The 20,729-nt window shown below is 43.5% G+C and overlaps 1 protein-coding gene across 2 annotated transcripts; it reads right to left on the bottom strand.

Moving 5' to 3' along the window:
* Nucleotides 1-2,244: 2,244 nt before the first annotated feature.
* On the bottom strand, nucleotides 2,245-14,656 carry LOC114644371 (zinc finger protein OZF-like). 2 transcript variants are annotated; one of them, XM_051927473.1, is made up of 3 exons: nucleotides 14,474-14,656; nucleotides 10,438-10,966; nucleotides 2,245-5,478 (listed from the first exon to the last, which is right to left on the bottom strand). In XM_051927473.1, the coding sequence occupies exons 2-3, from the start codon at nucleotides 10,865-10,867 to the stop codon at nucleotides 4,271-4,273; spliced, it is 1,638 nt and encodes a 545-aa protein (XP_051783433.1). In that variant the 5' UTR covers nucleotides 10,868-10,966; nucleotides 14,474-14,656; the 3' UTR covers nucleotides 2,245-4,270. The 2 variants fall into 2 exon arrangements, with proteins under 2 accessions (XP_051783433.1, XP_051783434.1); XM_051927474.1 differs by lacking the exon at nucleotides 14,474-14,656 and adding an exon at nucleotides 14,180-14,216 and having other exon boundaries at nucleotides 10,438-10,962.
* Between the last annotated feature and the right edge of the window lie 6,073 nt (nucleotides 14,657-20,729).

Genomic DNA, 20,729 nt, shown 5'->3' with positions numbered 1-20,729 from the left:
CCCAAAACTATTCATACAAAAATGATTAATACAAAATATAAAGTAAAAATACATAAAACAAATTAACTTGCACTTTACCTTTGAAAAGAATCCTGGCTGGTGTGAGTGAGTTTCTAAACTCTTGTGAGATTCCACCCAACGGGACGACACACGGAAGAGCGTCCCAAAGCAATCGCAGTCTCCCAGCGCTGTAGCAGTTTGCCGTCAAAGCGAACCCGAAAAGATCGCGGACGTGCTATAAGCGCCTGCTGTCAATGGGTGATACAAGGAACATTATAAATGTGCAGGGCCCTGCCTGACTACTGTGTCGGTGTATAAATAACCGCGCTGTTGCGGTTTCAAGCTGAATAAAGCTGGTGTTGCTAAAGTACTGAGACTCAGCTTCGTGTTTTACGGTGCAAGACGGGGACTCGCATGTCACAGCACACACACACGAGTGCATGCGAGCACACATACACACACACACGCACACACACACAGTCACAATGCTGTAGTAAACACTATACGCTTGTACGGATGTTTACTATGAGTGAGGTACGCCGACTCAGAAGGAGAATAGGAGATGATTGCCCACAATCCCGCAGTGAGAGAGAGAGAAGAACCATCAGCTCAGTTGTGATCACATGACGCTCAGCCAACAAAGCGTATACAGTACATACTACTCGTACTGCAAGACCTCGCTCGTTTATCAAGTGAAAATTTATTAAAAATTTTTGCTCGTCTTGCAAAACACTCGTAAACCGAGGTTCCACTGTACCTTTCTTTGATGACAATTTACGTGGCATAACAGGCGAGGAAGCCATGACAAGACTATTATCGAAGTGGGATCTCGAAGTTTAGAGTCTGCCATTTTCGTCGCTGCACTGGAAGGGTTTTCCGGATCGGATGACGAAATTTCCCATCCGAGATGTGCCAAGGTTTTATACCCTTTCTCCACGTGCAGGCCCCCACTTAGGTAAATCATGCCATTCCGTACATGCTGACTCTTAACACACAGAAATAGTGCACGTTGCCCATTTGCCTTTGTCTATCTTATCTTATGCTTAGCCTAGCAGCTCTAATAGCTCACTGCTATCGTGGGCTGCATCAGGAGTGGGCAGGAGGAGGAGTATAGGGACCTAATCAAGGACTTTGTTAAATGGTGCGACTCAAACAACCTACAACTGAACACCAGCAAAACCAAGGAGCTGGTGGTGGATTTTAGGAGGACCAGGCCCCTCATGGACCCCGTGATCATCAGAGGTGACTGTGTGCAGAGGGTACAGACCTATAAATATCTGGGAGTGCAGCTGGACTGCCAATACTGATGATCTGTGTAAGAGAGGACAGAGCCGACTATACTTCCTTAGAAGGCTGGCGTCCTTCAACATCTGCAATAAGATGCTGCAGATGTTCTATCAGACAGTTGTGGCGAGCACCCTCTTCTACGCGGTGGTGTGCTGGGGAGGCAGCATTAAGAAGAAAGACGCCTCACGCCTGGACAAACTGGTGAGGAAGGCAGACTCTATTGTAGGCACGGAGCTGGACAGCTTGACATTTGTGGCAGAGCGACGGGCACTGAGCAGACTCCTGTCAATCATGGAGAATCCACTGCATCCACTGAACAGGATCATCTCCAGCCAGAGGAGCAGCTTCAGCGACAGACTGCTGTCACTGTCCTGCTCCACTGACAGACTGAGGAGATCGTTCCTCCCCCACACTATGCGACTCTTCAATTCCACCCGGGGGGTAAACGCTAACATTTAACATTATACAAAGTTATTGTCTGTTTTTCACCTGCATTATTATCAATCTTTAATTTAATATTGTTTATTGTATCAATATGCTGCTGCTGGAGAATGTGAATTTCCCATTGGGATTAATAAAGTATCTATCTATATCTATATATCTAAATGCTGAGCCCCTTTGCACTAAATCTGGCTCAGCTGTGCAGATTTAAAATATTTGTACAGAGCACAGTGACATATTAAACATATAAACAAATTTCCCCTTGGGATTAATAAAGTATCTATCTAAACTTATTACAAGAAGATTAAGTGCTGTCCTGTTGGTAAAACGGGGTTGTACCAAATATTAACAGCAGCAGGGGTGCCAATAATTCTGGCAACATATGATTTCATGTAAAAAATGTATTTCTTAATGTGGGATTTTTTTCCCCAATGAATAAATGCACTTCAATTAAAGGTTTATTATTATTAAGATTTATTAGAAGCCTAAGAACACATCTTAACCAAGGGTGCCAATAATTGTGCAAGGCGCTGTATTTTCTGACCGCCACGTGTTCCCCCTCTTCTGAAATCGGGCTGATCCCCATTCATCTCCCCCACTTTGATTTATTAAACATGGGTAGCTTTTCTCTGACCTTTGTCCAAAAAAGAAATATGGCATATGCCTCTATTGATTAACTGCTAAGCATACTCGATTCCCACAGAGGTTCAAGTGCTAACACACATGACCTTTTATTTTCCATATTCTCACTTTACACTCACGACTGCACCTCCTGTAATAATTCCAATGAATTTGAGGTGTGGATGTCATTCCTTAATGACATTACGATACCCCATTCCGGTAAGTGGACCGCACTGTAGCCTGGTGGGCTTGTAATTAAGAACATCAAAACCCTGGAAATGGTGGTGGCCTTCCTTAAACTCCCTCCTGTCCATCCATTTGTGGAAATCTTAAACCAGGCTGCGTCCATGGTGGAGTCTTTTTTGAGATCCATCATTAATGACACTCTGAAGTGAGGCAAGAACATCACCTCTTGTATTAATGAACCACAGCAGTGTGTCTGTTCCCCCTACACCAGCTTAAGACCCTCAGTACGCTAATGAAGTTTTACTCAGCCATCATCCAGAATGTTCCGAACTTTTTTTGCTGGTTCCCTTGCCAATACTGGGTCACAGGAGAGGATCTAAATTGTCCACCACTAAATGACTCCTTTGAAAGCAAGAAAGACTTCTGCAGACTCATCTCATCCAGGCAGCCACCATAATTCTTCACTCCAAAACTTCAGTCGTGTGGACATTCAGCTCCTTACCAAACATTTCCAAGTGTATTCCTTCCACTCCTCTGTCTCTGTACCCCTCGTTACTTGGTAGCACACTGTGAACTTGATCCTAGTCTTCATCAGTATTTTGATATTATTGCACTGAAAACTGTTTCAGCTTTATTGCATGGTGTTACCACAGCACAGTACGCTCACTTGCTCTTTCGGTTGTCTGGTTTTTCTGTTACTCGGTTTTTGGCATCAGTGTCTAGATATAGGATACCTGGTCCTGTTTGAGTGAGACACTCACAAGAAAGTGTCCAGAATCTGAAGTAGCGGCTGGTCCATCCTACTGTTCTGATTTAAGGATTACCGGCCCAGCAGTTATGAAAAGCCCTGAACATTTGATGGTGGCCCACCTCCAGTCCATTAATGATCTCCACCTTAAGTCCTTAGAGTCTGCCACCTGTGGGTCTCCTCTCACATCTCCAACTAAAAAGAGGGGGTCCACCTTGTAGTACGGGTTGCTCATAGGAATGCTGAACTAAACACAGTGCATATATGGAACCCGACTTCCACACACACCCTCCTGCCTTATCCTTCCATTGACGTCTATGGCCAAGGAGTGTCCATGGTGAAGTCTTTTAAGTTGTTGGGGACCACAATTCACAATCTTCTGAAGTAGGACAGAAACATCGCCTCCATCATTATTTGTTCTTATCTTGGGATGCTCAGCATTCCTCAGTCCTTGCAAATGAGCTTTTATTCAGTCACCACCATCAGTGTTCTGACCAGTATCCCACTTCCCAGACGAGGCTACAGTGGGTGGTCTGCTCTGTAGAAATTATTGGCTGTCAGCCTCCATCACTAAAGGACTTGTTTGCTTCCAGGATTAAGAACTGAGTGAAGAAGCTTGCAACAACCCCACTCGCCTCAGCAGTCATTTATAAACTGAAATACCGCCCTCAGGCAACATGCCATCTCAACAACTTCCTTCTTATAGCCATTCAGCTCCTTACCAAAAATATTCAAGTGTAACCCTACCCCATTACCTTGTAGTTTGCATTACACTGTGAACCTCATCTTATAGTTTATCTGTATTTCTGCATTACTACACTGAACATTTTTTAGCTTTGATCTTTTGTTGGATGTCAATATCATAGCACAGTACATGTTTTCTGGCAGCCATACTGTTCCATATTTTATCTCATAGCACCAACGTCAAGACCATTGTCCGTGTGACTGACATACTGGCAATAAACCAGTAGAAACCAATCCTTCCTACTATGTAACATTGTGAATCCTCATGTGATTGTGAAGGCTACTTGTTTGTGAGAATTGTTTGCCACACTCAGAACAACAATAAGGCTTCTCTCCTGTGTGAATTCTAATGTGCTGTTGTAGGTGGCCAATTTGTAGGAATCTTTTCCCACATTCAGAACAACAATGGGGCTTCTCACCAGTATGAATTCTTAAGTGATTATGAAGACTACTGAGGTGAGAGAATTGTTTGCCACATTCCAAACAACAGTGAGGTTTTTCTCCGGTGTGAATTCTGATGTGGCTCCGAAGTTGGCTTACTTGTAAGAACTGTTTCCCACATTCAGTACAACAATACGGCTTCTCTCCAGTGTGAATCCTGATATGGCATTGGAGGTGATAGATTTGTAAGAATCCTTTCCCACATTCAGAACAACAGTGAGGTTTCTCTCCAGTGTGAATTTTTACATGTTTTTGCAGACTGCTACTGTTTGAAAATCTCTTCCCACATTCAGAACAGCAAAGAGGTTTTTCTCCAGTGTGGATTCGAAGGTGTTTCTGAAGATTGCTGCTCTGGGAGAATCGTTTACCACATTCAGAACAGCAATATGGCTTCTCTCCAGTATGGATTCGGGTGTGCTGTCGAAGTCCGCTATTGTCAGAGAATCGCTTGCCACACTCAGAGCAGCAATAGGGTTTTTCTCCAGTGTGGATTCTTATGTGGCTCTGAAGACTGCGCAACAATGGGAATCGTTTTCCACACTCTGGACAGGCATAGGGTTTCTCTCCAGTGTGGATTGTCATGTGGCTATTAAGATTTCTGTTGTCCGAGAAACACTTGCCACATTCAGAACAGCAATGGGGTTTCTCTCCATTGTGAATTCTTTTGTGTCTGTGAAAACTGTTGCTGTGTGAAAATCGTTTGCCACACTCAGAGCAGGCATATGGCTTCTGTTTTGTACGAAACAACGTATTATCTTTACGGTCGGAGGAGTTGGTAAACAAGGCCTTGTGATTTGTATTATGCCCTTGTTGTTGATCAGTGTTGAGGGCTTCGGGCTGATCGTGTTTGTCAGCAGGAACAGAACTGCACGCCAAAGAAGTGGCTGTCAAATTCTGTGATCCTCTTGTTGATTTCTTTATCATCTTCTTCTTCTTCTTGTCCTGCTGTTTCCACTGAGGAGAGGTCTGAGCAAATGAAGATGAGGAGGAGCTGCCATTCTCCTGTAAGCCTGAAATAAAACAAACAGTTTAGATCAATGCTATTAGATAAATAAATTATTAAAAAGACAAAATTGTCTGCCAATTACACGTATGGACTTTGTATGTTCACCAGGTGTCTCTGACCAGTTATTCCAACACCCTCCCATATGTTAAAGGTGCTTATGTTGGGTTATTCACCTTCACTCTGTAACAGTTTAACGTTTTAATCCATACATGCGCGATTGGGGGGTGGCCAACAGGTCCAACAGATCATGAGAGACACGGGATGGGAGTACAGGACAGTGTACTAATGCCTTTCTCTCTTCCTTACAAGAAAAATCAAAGATCCGAAGTCCAAAAGTACATAAAAGGATTTTCTGAAGACGACCGCCCGACAACAAAGCCTAACGCACATCCACACCAACTTACCATCCTTCCGTGACGACTTCATTTCCAGTCCCTCACTGATGTCCTCACTTCCGGCTCCAATGATGACGTCATCTCTGTCCCACTCCATTTACGTCATCCTCAATTCCTCTGCATCTGTACTCATTCTGGTTTCCACTCCATAAAAGCTCCCTATCTCAAATATTCATTGTCTTTGTGCGGTTCTTATGCAAATGACCTGTGGTTCAGCACTGTTTTCACTGCCTGAGCTTCACACAGTATATGGGGACAATTCCCCATCCCTTAATCTGTGCTTTCTGTACTTCACAATATATATATATATATATATATATATATATATATATATATATATATATACACACATATATATATATATACACACACATATATATATATATATATACACACATATATATATATACATACACATATATATATATATACATACACACATATATATATATACATACACACATATATATATATACATATATATATATATATATATATATATATATATATTATAAAAAAGCCAAATACCACTGACTCACTCATCATGAAATCTCCCGAACCATGAGGACTTGGGACTTAAAATTTGGAATGTAGGTTACTCTTGGCCCACAGGTGCTCGCTAAGAAACGGTTTTAAAAACTGTATGGTCCAAGCGCGTTCTGTTTGTATGTCCGTCTGTTTTTCACGAGGGAACTACTTCACAGATTTAGATCCAGTTGTTTTCTATAATTTGCTTGAACTTTCCGTTTGATTTTGTGACTTCTGTCATCACGCTAACTACCAGAGTTCGCTTGCAGTACCAATGTATTTATGCAAAGCCAAGAGAGTGGCTGAGGGCCAAGACCTTCCTCCTTCACTCCCCAGCCTCTGTTTGAGTCGCTCTATGTCTCACCGCGTGTTGGATTGCACCTCACCTCTGCTTAGCTAGCGATACCTGTTTGTTCAACACACATCATCATCTACAGATTGTTCGAGACAAAATGGTGTAAGATGAGATGAGAACAAACGGAGAATAAGCAGTGTGACCAATATGACAGGAGACCGACCATTCAGTCCATATGTCGCCCGTTTGTCCAAAAATGAGGTTCGAAAATCTCATCCAGCTACTTTTTAAATGTTAAGTTTTTTGTATCAACAATAGGATGAGACGAGACGAAAAGAGATAGGATAGGATACTGGTGTCCCTCAGAGATTCACTGCCCACTTGGGACACTGCACTCTCTCTACCGATACTTTGTAAATTTCTGATGGGGGCTCTCGAGAGACAGAGTGAGGAGTTGGAGGGTCTGGGCTTGTGATAAAAACCAAGAGCCAGGCCTTTAGTGACCTCTTGGATACGGCCATCAGCAGTGTGTGTGTCTGTGGAGAGAGGGTCGACCTCGTCATTGAGAGGTTTACTTACCTCAGCAGTGACATTCATGACTCTGGTGACTCTTCCTATGAAGTCAGCAGATGGACTGAGCGAGCATCAGGGGGTCATGAGGTCGCTGGAAAAGTGTGTGTGTCGCTGCTGATATCTCCATAAAAGGATGAATGTCCAAGTCTTTAGAGTCCTGGTGCCCCCTGTTTGCAAGACATGGACACTATCCGGTGACCTGAGATGAAGACTGGACTCCTGTGTCTCTTCAGAGAATCCTTGAGTCCCGCTGCTTTGACTTTGTGTTGCTCATGGAGTCCCAAATGAGGCACATGACCTGCATTGTGAGGGTGTGTCAGTTACAGCATTACGGCTATGTGGCGCGATTCCCACGAGGGCTGTCCGGCTCACAGGACCCTCATTGTTGAGGACCAGGCCAAGGTGATGCCCACGTTAACACCTGGCTGCAGCAGACAGAGGGTCATTTCCAAAGGGTTTTTTACTGGACCGCATGTCTGCCTTTTTGCCAATTGGGATCCTGAGCTGTTTCGTTGTGTAGTGGGTGCAGTGATGTGCTTCACCAGTGCATGAGACCCCAAACCTGAACCTGACTCAACAGAGTCCAGCTGCAGTTGGGACAGTTTGAGCGACCCTGACACCTTCTGAGGCCCATAAGCTAACGCCCCTGTCAGCTGCCTCTCTTTTGACTCCACCCACTTTCCACGCCACTCCAATTGTGTTAGCGGTTGACTTATGGGCTAAATGTTCTATTATAGTAACTGGTGGCAAACTGGATGTGTGTGCATAAAAATATTTATTATAAATACAACAAAAAGCTTCACCAGGATAAACTGTCGTGCTAATGTGATAAACGTCTCCTCGTAGTTCCTGTGAGGTCATGAGCCATCATCCACAATGGGTACGCAAAGCCGCTTGGCTGACAGAGAAGGTCTGAACTGGGCGACTCATACGACTACTTTAAACCTCTTCGTGCTTCTGAGGGCGAGTGCGTCATTCCGCCGGAGCATCAACTCCGCTGCAATTAATGCATCGTAAATATAAAGATTCAAATTTGGTACACCAGTAACAACAGTCTGGAGCGTAGCATTGCATATTTTGACCGTTTACACAAATGATATGATTTATTCGATTGAGCGTCTATAAGAATATGTAGTGTTAATCAAAGTGGAGTGCAGCATATCATTCATTCTTCTTCGTCTTCCTCCTTAGCATTTCCCATTTTTCTAGGGGGTCAGCCTTCTGATTACCAGTGTAGCCACAGAGCTGCTACTCCGTTGAGTGCAGCATATAACTAACGTATTAAAAAGAGCAGCCTCATGAATGAGACGTGGCAAACGCAGATATAAAACATATACTATAAAATACAAAATGTTACGATTTTTGTTCAATTTGTTTCTAACATATGATATCAAAACAACCGATGCAGAACTGAGAGACCTCGATAATACACACTTGAGTGCAGAAACTAAAGGGAATTGAAATCGTCATGAGGGGCGCCACTTCACCAGCAAAATGGGGAGGGGAGCCAGAATTGTGGGGGGGGGGGGGGTTGGGGATTAATTTATGGACCTCATAGCGTCTGAAGTGCTCGGATCTGCCCAAAGCCTAAAACTATCCTGACTACAGCTGGACACTTCTCCATTTCTTCAGACAAAGGAAGCGATTCCCACAGTCCCAATTGTTTCAATGAGTGTCCCGAGTGTGAATATACAGAGATAAGACAGCAGAGCCACTACTCCGTTGTGTGCAGCATATAACTAACGTATTAAAAAGAGCAGTCACATGAATGAGACACGGCAAACGCAGATATAAAACGTATACTATAAAATACAAAATGTTACAATTTTTGTTCAATTTGTTTCTAACATATGATATCAAAACAACTGATGCAGAACTGAGAGACCTCGATAGTTTAATAAATGCTGAATACACATTTGAGTGTAGAAACTAAAGGGAATTGAAATCGTCACGAGGGGCACCAGTTCACCAGCAAAATGGGGAGGGGAGCCAGAAATGCCGGGGGGGGGGGGGGGGGGTTTGGGTAGTTGGGGATTAATTTATGGACCTCATAGCATCTGAAGTGCTCGGATCTGCCCGAGGCCTAAAACTGTCCTGACTGCAGCTGGACACTTCTCCATTTCTTCAGATAAAGGAAGCGATTCCCACAGTCCCAATTGTTTCAATTCAATGAGTGTCCCGAGTGCGAATATACAGAGATAAGACAGCACAGCCACTACTCCATTGTGTGCAGCATATAACTAACGTATTAAAAAGTGCAGTCACATGAATGAGACACGGCAAATGCAGATATAAAACGTATACTATAAAATATTATTGTTACAATTTTTTGCTCAATTTCTTTTTAATATATGACATCAAAGCAACTGCTTCGGATGCAGCACTGAGAGACCTCGACACTTTAGAAGTTTAATAAATGCTGAATACATATTTGAGTGCAGGGACTACAAGGGAATTGAAATCGTCATGAGGGGCATCAGTTCATTAGCGAAATAGTGGGGGTACAGAGGTGTGCGTCAATTTTTCGGACCTCCTAGCATCTGAAGTGCTCGGATCTGCCCGAGGACTAAAACTGTCCTGACTGCAGCTGGATGTTTCTCACCTGAGCTGACCAGACCCCAAAAATGGGCACCTTAGGCAAACTGAGTGGCCCATTAGGAGTCAAGGTAAATGGGCCTCTCCAAAATGGATTAGCACCCTGTTCAGGGCTGGTTGTTGGAGGGTGGGGGGGGGGGGACCGTTTTTCCTCCAATGCTAGGATGGACTCGGTCCTCATATGGGGAGACCCTGACTTGGAATGAGCATGTCAGAGAATGTTATAGTAGAACCACAGCAGGAGCTTCAGCTACGGCAAGGAAATGATTTTCATGTGTATGATGATGGATAGATAGAAAGATGTGAAAGGCACAATAGAAAGATAGATAGATAGGAAAGGCACTATATAATTAATAGATAGACAGATAGATAGATCCAACTCACCATTGTAACTTGACCTACACACACACACACACAGTGGAGTGAGAAAATATTTGGAGTGCTTCACTTTCTTGTGTCGTACGTTTCATTTTAAATGGAAACGTTTGCCACTTTCGCCGTTCAATCTACACTGACAAACCCCTAATGACAAACTGAAAACTGGTTTTCAAAACACATTTGCCAATTTTTGACTTACTGACTGCACCGCTCCTAGATGACGTCTTCTCGTCTTCTTCTGTCTTGTTTCCCTCCTCACACTCCGATTTCAGTTCCTTAAAATTCTGCCAGGTGGCCAGTGGTCCTCTGCCAGTGGTCTCGGGTTGCATGCTCCAATGAGATTCTTCGCAGACGTCTGGCTTGCACACATTCCCGGCTTCGTGCTTTTTCGGTTCAAGGCTGGCCGAGAAGTCGTCGCGGAACTCGATCTTAATGTCAGGCGTCTCCACCTCGGACTCCTCCTCTTTAAACGATGAAATTCTTCTTTCACACTCCTCCAGCTTCACACAGAATTGCCCCGGGGTATCCCAGTCACCGTCATCTTCTTCTTCTTCTTTAATAGGTGTCGGTCTTTGCTTCACGCCGTCTTCTCTGGCTGTGGCCATGCTTTGTGTGAAACGCTTCTCCATCTCCGACTGTCTGATATTCTGAGATTCCCTCCTCAAACGGACAACTCTGTCCTCTCACTGCATGGGGTCCATGGGGACTGGGAAGGAGGCTCCTTCTATCTGTCAAAATAAAAATGAATAGAATTACTTCAGAAAGTCCTCAAATATAATTTGAGCACACTCGAGGATTAAATTCCAATTTTAATTAAAAAAACAGCAAACTACGAACCAACTTTATTATGAGAGATTTGGAAAGATTTGAACCCACCATGTTAGCCTCACAAAGCTCTCAGTGGAGAGTCAACATAAACCTGCTGGACACGGAGACAAAATCGACTCGTTGAGACAAATTCAAGAACAGGAAAATGGTTCAAAACTCACATTCTCCACTTTGAACCACTGCAGATCGGCAGCGCAGCTCATATCAAGGCTGGCCAAGCCGCAGCAGTGAAAAATCCAAAGGTGATCCACGTGAGACCTAAACGTCAGAGAGACGTGGCTTGTGTGTGATGAACTGATATGTCACACCGGGGTTGGAAAAAGACTGAGTGACAAAAAGAAATACACAAAAAAACAAACACGAACAGCACAGACACGTACCGAGTCACATTTGACAGCCATTAAAAGTGCAAACAAACCAGCGAACAACCTCAGTGGGGGCCTGTCAGATAGGAAAGGCACTATATAACAGATAGATAGATATGAAAGGCACTATATAATAGATAGATATGAAAGGCACTATATAATAGATAGATATGAAAGGCACTAGATAGATAGGTAGATAGATAGATATGAAAGGCACTATATAATAGATAGATATGAAAGGCACTATATGATAGATAGATATGAAAGGCACTATATGATAGATAGATAGATAGATAGATAGATAGATAGATAGATAGATAGATAGATAGATAGATATGAAAGGCACTATATAATAGATAGATAGATAGATAGATAGATAGATAGATAGATAGATAGATAGATAGATAGATAGATAGATAGATAGATAGATCCATTCATTTCTATCTATCTAATTGATAGATACTTCTTTTCTAAAATAAACTTTATTTTGCACAATAGAAAACATGAGCGTGTCAGTATTATACAGTTAATAAGAGTTTCCCAAGTAATAATTACTTTGCCCCTGCCCTTCTGCCCAGTACCCGCCTGCTTCCCCGCACATCAAGTCGTATTCAGCACTCCACTAATCCTTGTTACATTTCACCTGACAATCGCACACCAGCGACTCCTCGTTATTCCAACTTGATTTTTAGTTGCCCCTCCTCAATGGACCACAGCACCCCCTTTATTCCCCACACTTTTTCAAATTCTTCAATATTACACATTGCCTTATAATACAAAAAATCCCAGCTTTATTCTCAAAGTAATATACAATTTGAAAATAAATCACTCTGTCTGTTATTATGGCTTTTTAATATGGCTAACTTTGCTTGCCCAAGTAAATAATTTAAAAATTGAAGTTTGATTTTTTGTTACATTTCATGCCCCAAGTAAATCTCTGATCATTACATGTAACAATAGATTTTTCACATAATTTCCAAAAGTACGAAAACAGATTTTTCAATCTCACACACTATAAGAATAAATGATATACGGTTTGTTTCTCCCCACAGCAGGCACATCTGTCGCTCACATCACTCTGAAGTTTATTTATTTAAGAACACATTTGGGTCGCGAGGAGCCCGTGTTCGATTCTCCACTGTAAATTTCCTTCTCTCTTATTATTTGGGCGTTTATAAAATTCTCTCCATGCTGGCCTGACCTCCACTTTCACATTTCATTTTACAGTCCAGGGTGTCATGATGGTGTTTTTTTAGATTTATAAGATTGAAAACTTTAATGCAGTATACAAAAAAACAAAAAAAAAAAAACTAAAACTAAACATCAAAACCATTCCCTTTCGTTTTTTCAAATCTTAACATGGACTCCTGCCTCACACCATTCATCTCCACTTTAGGTTCCACCTCCAGATCAGAAAAGCAGGCGTCATCCTCTGTCTTCTTACGCACTGAAGTTGAGTTTCCCTGACTTTCTCTTAGCCTGATGAAGTCTTTTGTCATAAAGGATCTTCTTCTATAATACGCTACCGTTGCTGTTCGTTTGTCTGTCCAGGATTTTAAATCACCTGTAGCTCACAAACCGCTTGAACTATTGATCTGAAATTTGGCGCACATATACTACGTGACGTCTACTAACCGCTTTCAGGGTAATGATTGACCACCAAGATTATTCCTCTTTCTATTTTTATTTTATTTTATTGTAGAATCAAGAAAGAAGAGAAGAAGCGGGCCGCTGGGGTGGAGTAAAGAAGAGCTGCTCAGGAAAGAGAAAGAGCATCAACCTCTGAGCAAACAAATGATAAACGTACAGAGAAAGAGGAGGAAAACTAGAAGTCAAGTGGATTCACTTCACGTTATCGTGCAGTGCGCCGTTACTGGTAATAAATAATCAGCAGTTCTTACTGATTGAATACCCAGCTTTGAATCAACATAATGGCATCTTTAAAGAGAAAAAAAAAAACTCAATCCTACTTTTAAGTGAGGACTTTATAAAACTAACCATAAAAAGAAGTGGACGTGTGAATAGAGAACTGAGAATGAGGGGTTCATTGAAAAGCGAAGGGGATGTGGATGGCACTCTCTGAAGAAGGGAGTTTTACTGACTTGGAGCTCCTTTGTACAATATGGGTAATGGAGCAAGATCTACGTTTCTTAACTCCATCAACAATAACTGGATATCAAAACCCAAATTTTCAATTTTATGAAATAAAGAGAGGGCTATTTTGTCTTTCTTTCCAAATTAGGGGTTCTAAAGAGAAAAAAAAAGGCGCAGTAAAACTCGCAACCTGAAACTTGCTGCTTTACTGCAGACATCAATCAGCCCTTGTCCTCCTTCCTTCCACTTGTAAACAGATGAGCCCCCCAGTGCACACCATTCCAAAAAAAACGAATAATTTTTGTGCTGGTGGATCGACACTCCTCAGTTTATGCCGCAGCATGAAGGCGACTTGATTGTTAATAACGAGAACTCTTCCTCGAAAGACAGTCCGGGCGCAATCCACTGCCATTTCCTTAACCTCAACTCAGCTCAGCTCAAGCCGTTTTAAAAAGCCCCCATAACAGTTGTCCTTTCCGGGGTCGTCATCACCACCGAAGCACAACCCCGAAGTAACGAAAAGCTTTTCTATTCCACCCGCGTCCTGAACCCATCATGTTAGCCTCTCGAAGCTCTCAGTAGAGCGAGGACATAAAAAATCCCCACTTGACACGGATGACAGACAAAGTCAAAAACAGGCAAAAGGTTCAAAACTCAAGTTTTCCAGTTTGAACCCCAACTCCCCTCGAGGCCCCCTGTCAGGTCCACGAAGACGCAATGCAACTCCTTCTGGCCTTCTCCATCAACACCCTCGAGACAAACATCACATCTGTGGTGCTCTTTCCCGGCATGAAACATCACCTCCCTTCTTAACTGAGCTTCCACTACTCTTTCCCATAATTTTATGCGATAAATTATACGCAAATAGCCTGATTTACGGTTGATTCCGGCCCGCTGCTCACCCATCCGTCGGTATTCCTGTCTGCGCCCGAAGCCTCCGTCACTTACCGACACTCTCCCTCCACGTTGCCGCTCTGTTTTCTCACTCCGTCTCCCTTTTTCTAACCATTTTTTCTTTTTTTTGTTAGTTGTGTTTTCTGGAAGCAAGCCGACCGCGTTTGGAAGTCGCAAATACAAAACGAGTCATCAAAGCGCGACCCGATGAAACGAAGTTGCGCCAGTGTGCTGCCAATCGGGTAAACACTGCCATCTACTGCCCGGAGGGAGAACTGTTATTAAACTGCTCGGTGTTTTATATCTACTGTATACGGTGGTCTAGATCCAACTATGCAACTTTTAATGCAATGCAATGCAATAATTATATAATTACATCTGGACCACCATATATTAGATAGATAGATAGATAGATACTTTATTAATCCCAATGGGAAATTCACATTCTCCAGCAGCAGCATACTGATACAATAAATAATATTAAATTAAAGATTGATAATAATGCAGGTGAAAAACAGACAATAACTTGTATAATGTTAAATGTTAACGTTTACCCCCCCGGGTGGAATTGAAGAGTCGCATAGTTTGGGGGAGGAACGATCTCCTCAGTCTGTCAGTAGAGCAGGACAGTGACAGCAGTCTGTCGCTGAAGCTGCTCCTTTGTCTGGAGATGATCCTGTTTAGTGGATGCAGTGGATTCTCCATGATTGACAGGAGTCTGCTGAGCGCCCGTTGCTCTGCCACAGATGTCAAACTGTCCAGCTCCATGCCAACAACAGAGCCTGCCTTCCTCACCAGTTTGTCCAGGCGTGAGGCGTCTTTCCTCTTAATGCTGCCTCCCCAGCACACCACCGCGTAGAAGATGGCACTTGCCACAACCGTCTGATGGAACATCTGCAGCATCTTATTGCAGATGTTGAAGGACACCAGCCTTCTAAGGAAGTATAACCGGCTTTGTCCTTTCTTACACAGAGCATCAGTATTGGCAGTCCAGTCTAATTTATTATCCAGCTGCACTCCCAGATATTTATATTTATATTTATTAAGATCAATCAATCAATCAATCAATCAAAATATTGTCATTGTAGTAATGAGACATTGTACAACGGAAATGTAGGTGCAATTTTCCAATACAAGAATAAAATTAAAAATTAAAATCATCCATTCTTACATACGTCATATTGCACTTTTCCCATAGCCAATGTTGACTTAGGGCTGTATTGTAAACATGAGAGTGTATTGTGTTGTAAACATGAAGGTGCACTCGGTCAGATTGACCACTTAGCAGCATTCAGCATGGTGATGGTTGAAGGATAGAAACTGTTTCTCGGTCTATTTGTCTTAGTCTTTATGGATCTGAAATGTCTGCCTGAAGGCAGGCGTTCAAACAATGCATGTCCTGGGTGTGATGGGTCCTGAAGAATTTTCTTGACGTTCCTGAGACAACAGGAACTGTGTAGTTCTTCTAGTGAGGGGAGAGGACAGCCGACTATCCCCTGGGCGACCTTAATGACCCTGTGGAGCTCTTTCCTCTATGCTACTGTGAAGCTGGAGAACCACACACAGAGACAGTAGGCCAGGATGGTCTTTACGGTGCAGCAGTAAAAGGACGCCAGCAGTTTCTCAGGGATGTTGTTCTTCCTAACCACCCTCAGGAAGTAGAGTCTCTTTTGGGCCTTCTTCACTACCTCAGCAGTGTGTGTTCCCCAGGTCAAGTCCTCCCTAATGGTGACTCCCAGGAAGCGGAAGTCTGAGACCCTCTCCGCACAGACCCCATTGATGATGAGTGGCTGGATGTTGTCTGCCTTCTTCCTGAAGTCCACAATGAGCTCCTTGGTCTTGGCTGTATTTAGGAGCAAGTTGTTATTCCTACACCACGTTGTCAGCTGCTCCACCTCATCCCTGTAGGCAGACTCATCCACAAGAGATGAGTCTAACTACAGTGGTATCATCAGCGAAGTTAACAATGGTGTTACTGTGGTGGGCAGGAATGCAATCGTGGGTGTAGAGGGTATAGAGCAGGGGGCTCAGCACACAGCCCTGTGGAGAAGTAGGGGCCCACTCTAACCCTCAGAGTGCGATCACTCAGGAAGTCCTTGATCCAAAGGCAGGTGCAGTGTGGAAGTCCTATGTCTGACAGTTTGGTCACCAGTCTGTGGGGTAAGATGGCATTAAAGGCAGAGCTGAAGTCAATGAAGAGCAGCCGTGTGTAGCTCCCCTGCTGCTCCAGATGGGACAGAACAACATGGAGAACAGTGGCCACAGCGTCCTCCGTAGACCTGTTTGCTGTGTAGGCAAACTGGTGCGGATCAAGCATGGGAGGAATGAATGACATGATGTGGTTCCTGATGAGCTTCTCGAAGCACTTCAATAACCACAGGGGTCAGTGCAACTGGCCTGTAGTCATTAAGACTGGTGATGGTCTGTTTCTTAGCCAGAGGCACTATGACAGAGGATTTCAGGCAGGATGGCACAGTGGACAGAGACAGAGACTGGTTGAATATCCTGGTGAAGACCCCAGCCAGTTGGTCTGCACAGTCTTTCGGCATGAATCCTGAGAAGCCATCAGGTCCAGCTGCCTTCCGTGGGTTGAAAGCTCGCAGTGTGTGTCTCACCTCGTGCTCCCCCACTGTGAAGATGGAGCTGTTGTTGGTTTCTGGATGGGGTCTGGCTGTCTCTGGTGGATCCACTTCAAACCGGGCAAAGTAGTGGTTCAGTTCCTCAGCCAGCGATAAATCACCTCCCACAGCTCCGGGACAGGTCCTGTAGTTGGTCGTATGCTGGACACCCATCCACACTTGCCTGCCGTTGTTGCTGTCCAGGTGTTCCTCGATCTTCCTTTTATAATCTAACTTGGCCTCTCGGATACCCCTCTTTAGGCTGGCACGGGCTGTGCTGTAGAGGACCTTGTCACCAGACCTGAAGGCAGTGTTCCTCTCTTTCAGCAGCCTTCGGACTTCACTGGTCATCCAGGGCTTCTGATTGGGGTAGACCCAGATACGTTTATCCACTGTGACAATGTCTGTGCAGTTCTTAATATAACACAGTACGCTGTCACTAAACACTTTAACGTCTGGGTGTTCAAAGATGTCCCAGTTGGTCCTACTGAAACAGTCCTGCAGCTGCTGAGAGGCTCCATCTGGCCAAGTCTGAACTGTCCTTGTGCTGTTAGGGGCAGTTTTCCTGAATGGGATGTATGCCGGAATTAAAAACAGTGACGTGTGGTCAGAGTGGCCCAGGTGAGGTAGGGGTGTAGCCCTGTAGCCCTGTTTGGATAAAGTCTACACAAATATTAAAGTGTTAGCTCCTCTGGTGGCACACTTGATCAACACTTGGTGCTGATGGGATTTAGGGATCACAGGTTTTAAATCCACAGGGAAAAAGTCCCCAGCAACGATATACAGAGCATCAGGGTGCTTGGTCAGCTGACTGCTAATACTGCGGTGTCAAAGTTCGAGAGCTGAGTTTGCATTAGCGTCCGGTGCTATGGAAACAGCGGTAATCGAGACCGCAGTAAACTCTCTAGGGAGATATATGGGTGTGCATCTAATAGTCACATACTCCAGGTTCGGGGAGCAGTGACTGTATTTGTACACCAGTTGTTATTTACATATACACACAGCCCCCGCCCCCCTGCTCTTTCCGTAGTCACTGGTCCTGTCATGGATCTGTTGCTGTATGACTGGAGTTCTCACATTCGGCCGTGGTGGCCCACTGTGGCTTCGGGTTTTTGTTTCAGTCAATGTCAGTTGTCAATTTGTTTATACTGTATAGCACACACTGTAAAAACGTCAGTAAATTTAACGGTAAAAAATATTGTAAATGGTGAAAGTAAAATACCTTTTCTCAAATAAAGGAACGCTTCTTTATGTTCTACTGAAAATTACATGTGCTTCTTAAACAATACATTTCATTATTTTTTACAGTCAAGTTCTGTAAAATCGATAAATTTCTACCTTCAAAACACACTGTTTACTGATACATTGCAATTACACTGAAAAAATCTCTGTTTATTTTACAGTATAAAACTGTTAAATAGCGAAGGTAAACAACTAAAAAATGTAAAGCGGTAAAGCGCTCCTTCAGTAACACCGAAGTTACGATATTTGCATAAGGAAACGCCCCCTTTTATCATATTTTATCATGTTTTTTTAAACAGGATCATATCACGATTAAAAATACCACAGACATTCCATCCATACTTCAATCTTCAGATGTGTTTTTGTGCCCTTTCTGTCATCCGCGACTGTATTCTTCACGCTCGTATATATGAGCAAATGAACACTTGCGAGATCACCGCAGAACAGCAGTTTCCTACGGAGGTACGTGTATCCCACTTTTCCTATTAACTCAGGCTGAGTATGGGTGGTAAATATTCAGTGTTTCCTTTTTGTTTTGTTCACAATTTATCCCATAATTTTATGTGGCCATCTCCTATGGTCTGGTTTAGTGGGTGCCAAATGACCTGTGCCTTGTTAGAATAATTTACAGATATTGGTACTTGTGGGCGGCACGGTGGTGCAGTGGTAGTGCTGCTGCCTCGCAGTTAGGAGACCCGGGTTCGCTTCCTGGGTCAACCCTGCGTGGAGTTTGCATGTTCTCCCCGTGTCTGCGTGGGTTTCCTCCCACATGCAGGTTAGGTGGATTGGTGATTCTAAATTGGCCCTGATGTGTGGGTGTGTTTGTGTGTGTCCTGCGGTGGGTTGGCACCCTGCCCTGGATTGGTTCCCTCCCTTGTGCCCTGGATTGGCTCCAGCAGACCCCCGTGACCCTGTGTTCGGATTCAGCAGGTTGGAAAATGGATGGATGGATGGTACTTGTTCTGAGTGTACCATTGCTGAGTTCCGGTGCGGGTACCCTGCTTTTGGAGATGCTCCTTTTTGGGATGCTTGGACAATCAAAGGTGACACCTCACATCCAACCAGGGGAAAATTGTTTAAATAAGCTTGGAATTTTACATTTTTTAATGTCTAAATAAGTTCATATAGTGTTACTTTAAATACACCAGTGTGTGTTTTGGTGTATACAGGTAAACTTTTACTGGCACTCTTTTTTTTTTCTGTTAAATGAATAACATCAATATTTTAATGTCTAAAAGTCAGGACCAAGAAGATCATGGCAGCAGTGAACTCGTTGAGGAATAAGCCACACCAAGGTATTAATGTAGAACTTAGTCTACCACTGTGGTTTGATACTTGGTTCAACTTGAGTAAAAACCTTAAAATTGAACATGGTATGAAGGATTGTCATAAGCTTTTTGACCCGTTGTCACATGGGGAGTGTTAGATTGGTTATTTTGATGGTTAGAATAAAAATATCTTCAAAGCTTTTCTGTGACTTGCATATTACTTTAGCCAGTGCCCGGACTGGTGCAATCATAATACTCTGAAGTAATGGATGTATTCAGAAGAGCTATTGAGATCACATCCAACAGCATAGGGAAGCATAGGGAAAGTATGGGAATCCTCCAAAAATTGCATTTCGATTCCATTTTGGGCACCAGAGAGCAGGGGTTTAAGCCACTGAAGCCCACTACCTCCCGACGCCGCTGTCCATTTTTGTAACCCATTGTGTTTATATCAGTTAGGGCAGCGGCGCCTCTCCCGTGTTATTAATGAGTTCAAATGCTGCTTAGCTGCAAGTTGATCACGTCAGTTCTTTACAAAACATTATCTGCAGATAATATCGCTCAGTCATTTCAGGCTTATATGTACTTACTCGATTACTTCTCCCTTCCATTTATTTCCAGAGAAGTAACTTTCTTGTCCTCCTGCTGCTGCTTTAGGTACGTTTAGTCACAGAGGAGGAGGGGGCTGTTGTGTGAGCTATTTTTTTTTTCTTGGCCCCCTCACATACACTGGGCCTTCCAAGTGTGGCTGAAAATCTACCAAACATACAAGTTGAAGCCACCGCTCTCAAAAGTAAAACCGAATCAGTAAACCAGTTTACAGTTGAAGTCGCCGCAGAACGTTTCTCCGTTTTTAAGATGACGAGTTTTCGCAGATTCGCCAATGCTTTTCAATGGGAAATTCAGGGAAAACTTTGAATAATGTGATCGCCTGGAGATCTCTGAACAGAAATGGAAGCGTCTCGACACATTTCTCTGAAGAGTAAGTGTGTCACATCTCGACAAAACTGGGCCACGGGGAGCTGAGTTGTTTCATGTGGACAGACGGACATGGACTCTTGCAATAGGTGCTCTGCACATTATATGCACCTAAAAGGGGGCAGATAACTAAAAACATGAGAGTGTACACCACATGACTTTCCTACAGAAAGCTGTGATTTTAGCAGTAGAACATCATCGGAT

The sequence above is a fragment of the Erpetoichthys calabaricus genome, chromosome 5, assembly GCF_900747795.2.
Source record: "Erpetoichthys calabaricus chromosome 5, fErpCal1.3, whole genome shotgun sequence".
In the NCBI taxonomy this organism is placed as follows: Eukaryota; Metazoa; Chordata; class Cladistia; order Polypteriformes; family Polypteridae; genus Erpetoichthys; species Erpetoichthys calabaricus.
The sequence above is the reverse complement of the archived record's forward strand: the minus strand, read 5'-3'. Positions and strand labels throughout refer to the sequence as shown.

Bases quoted from the DNA above. Each gene is read 5' to 3' on its own strand.
- LOC114644371 (XM_051927473.1), bottom strand. From the start codon at position 10,867: ATGGAGAAGCGTTTCACACAAAGCATGGCCACAGCCAGAGAAGACGGC. The intron at 5,479-10,437 runs GTAAGTCAAAAA...GTTTTATTTCAG, and splicing joins ATCTAGGAGCGGTGCAGTCA to GCTTACAGGAGAATGGCAGC.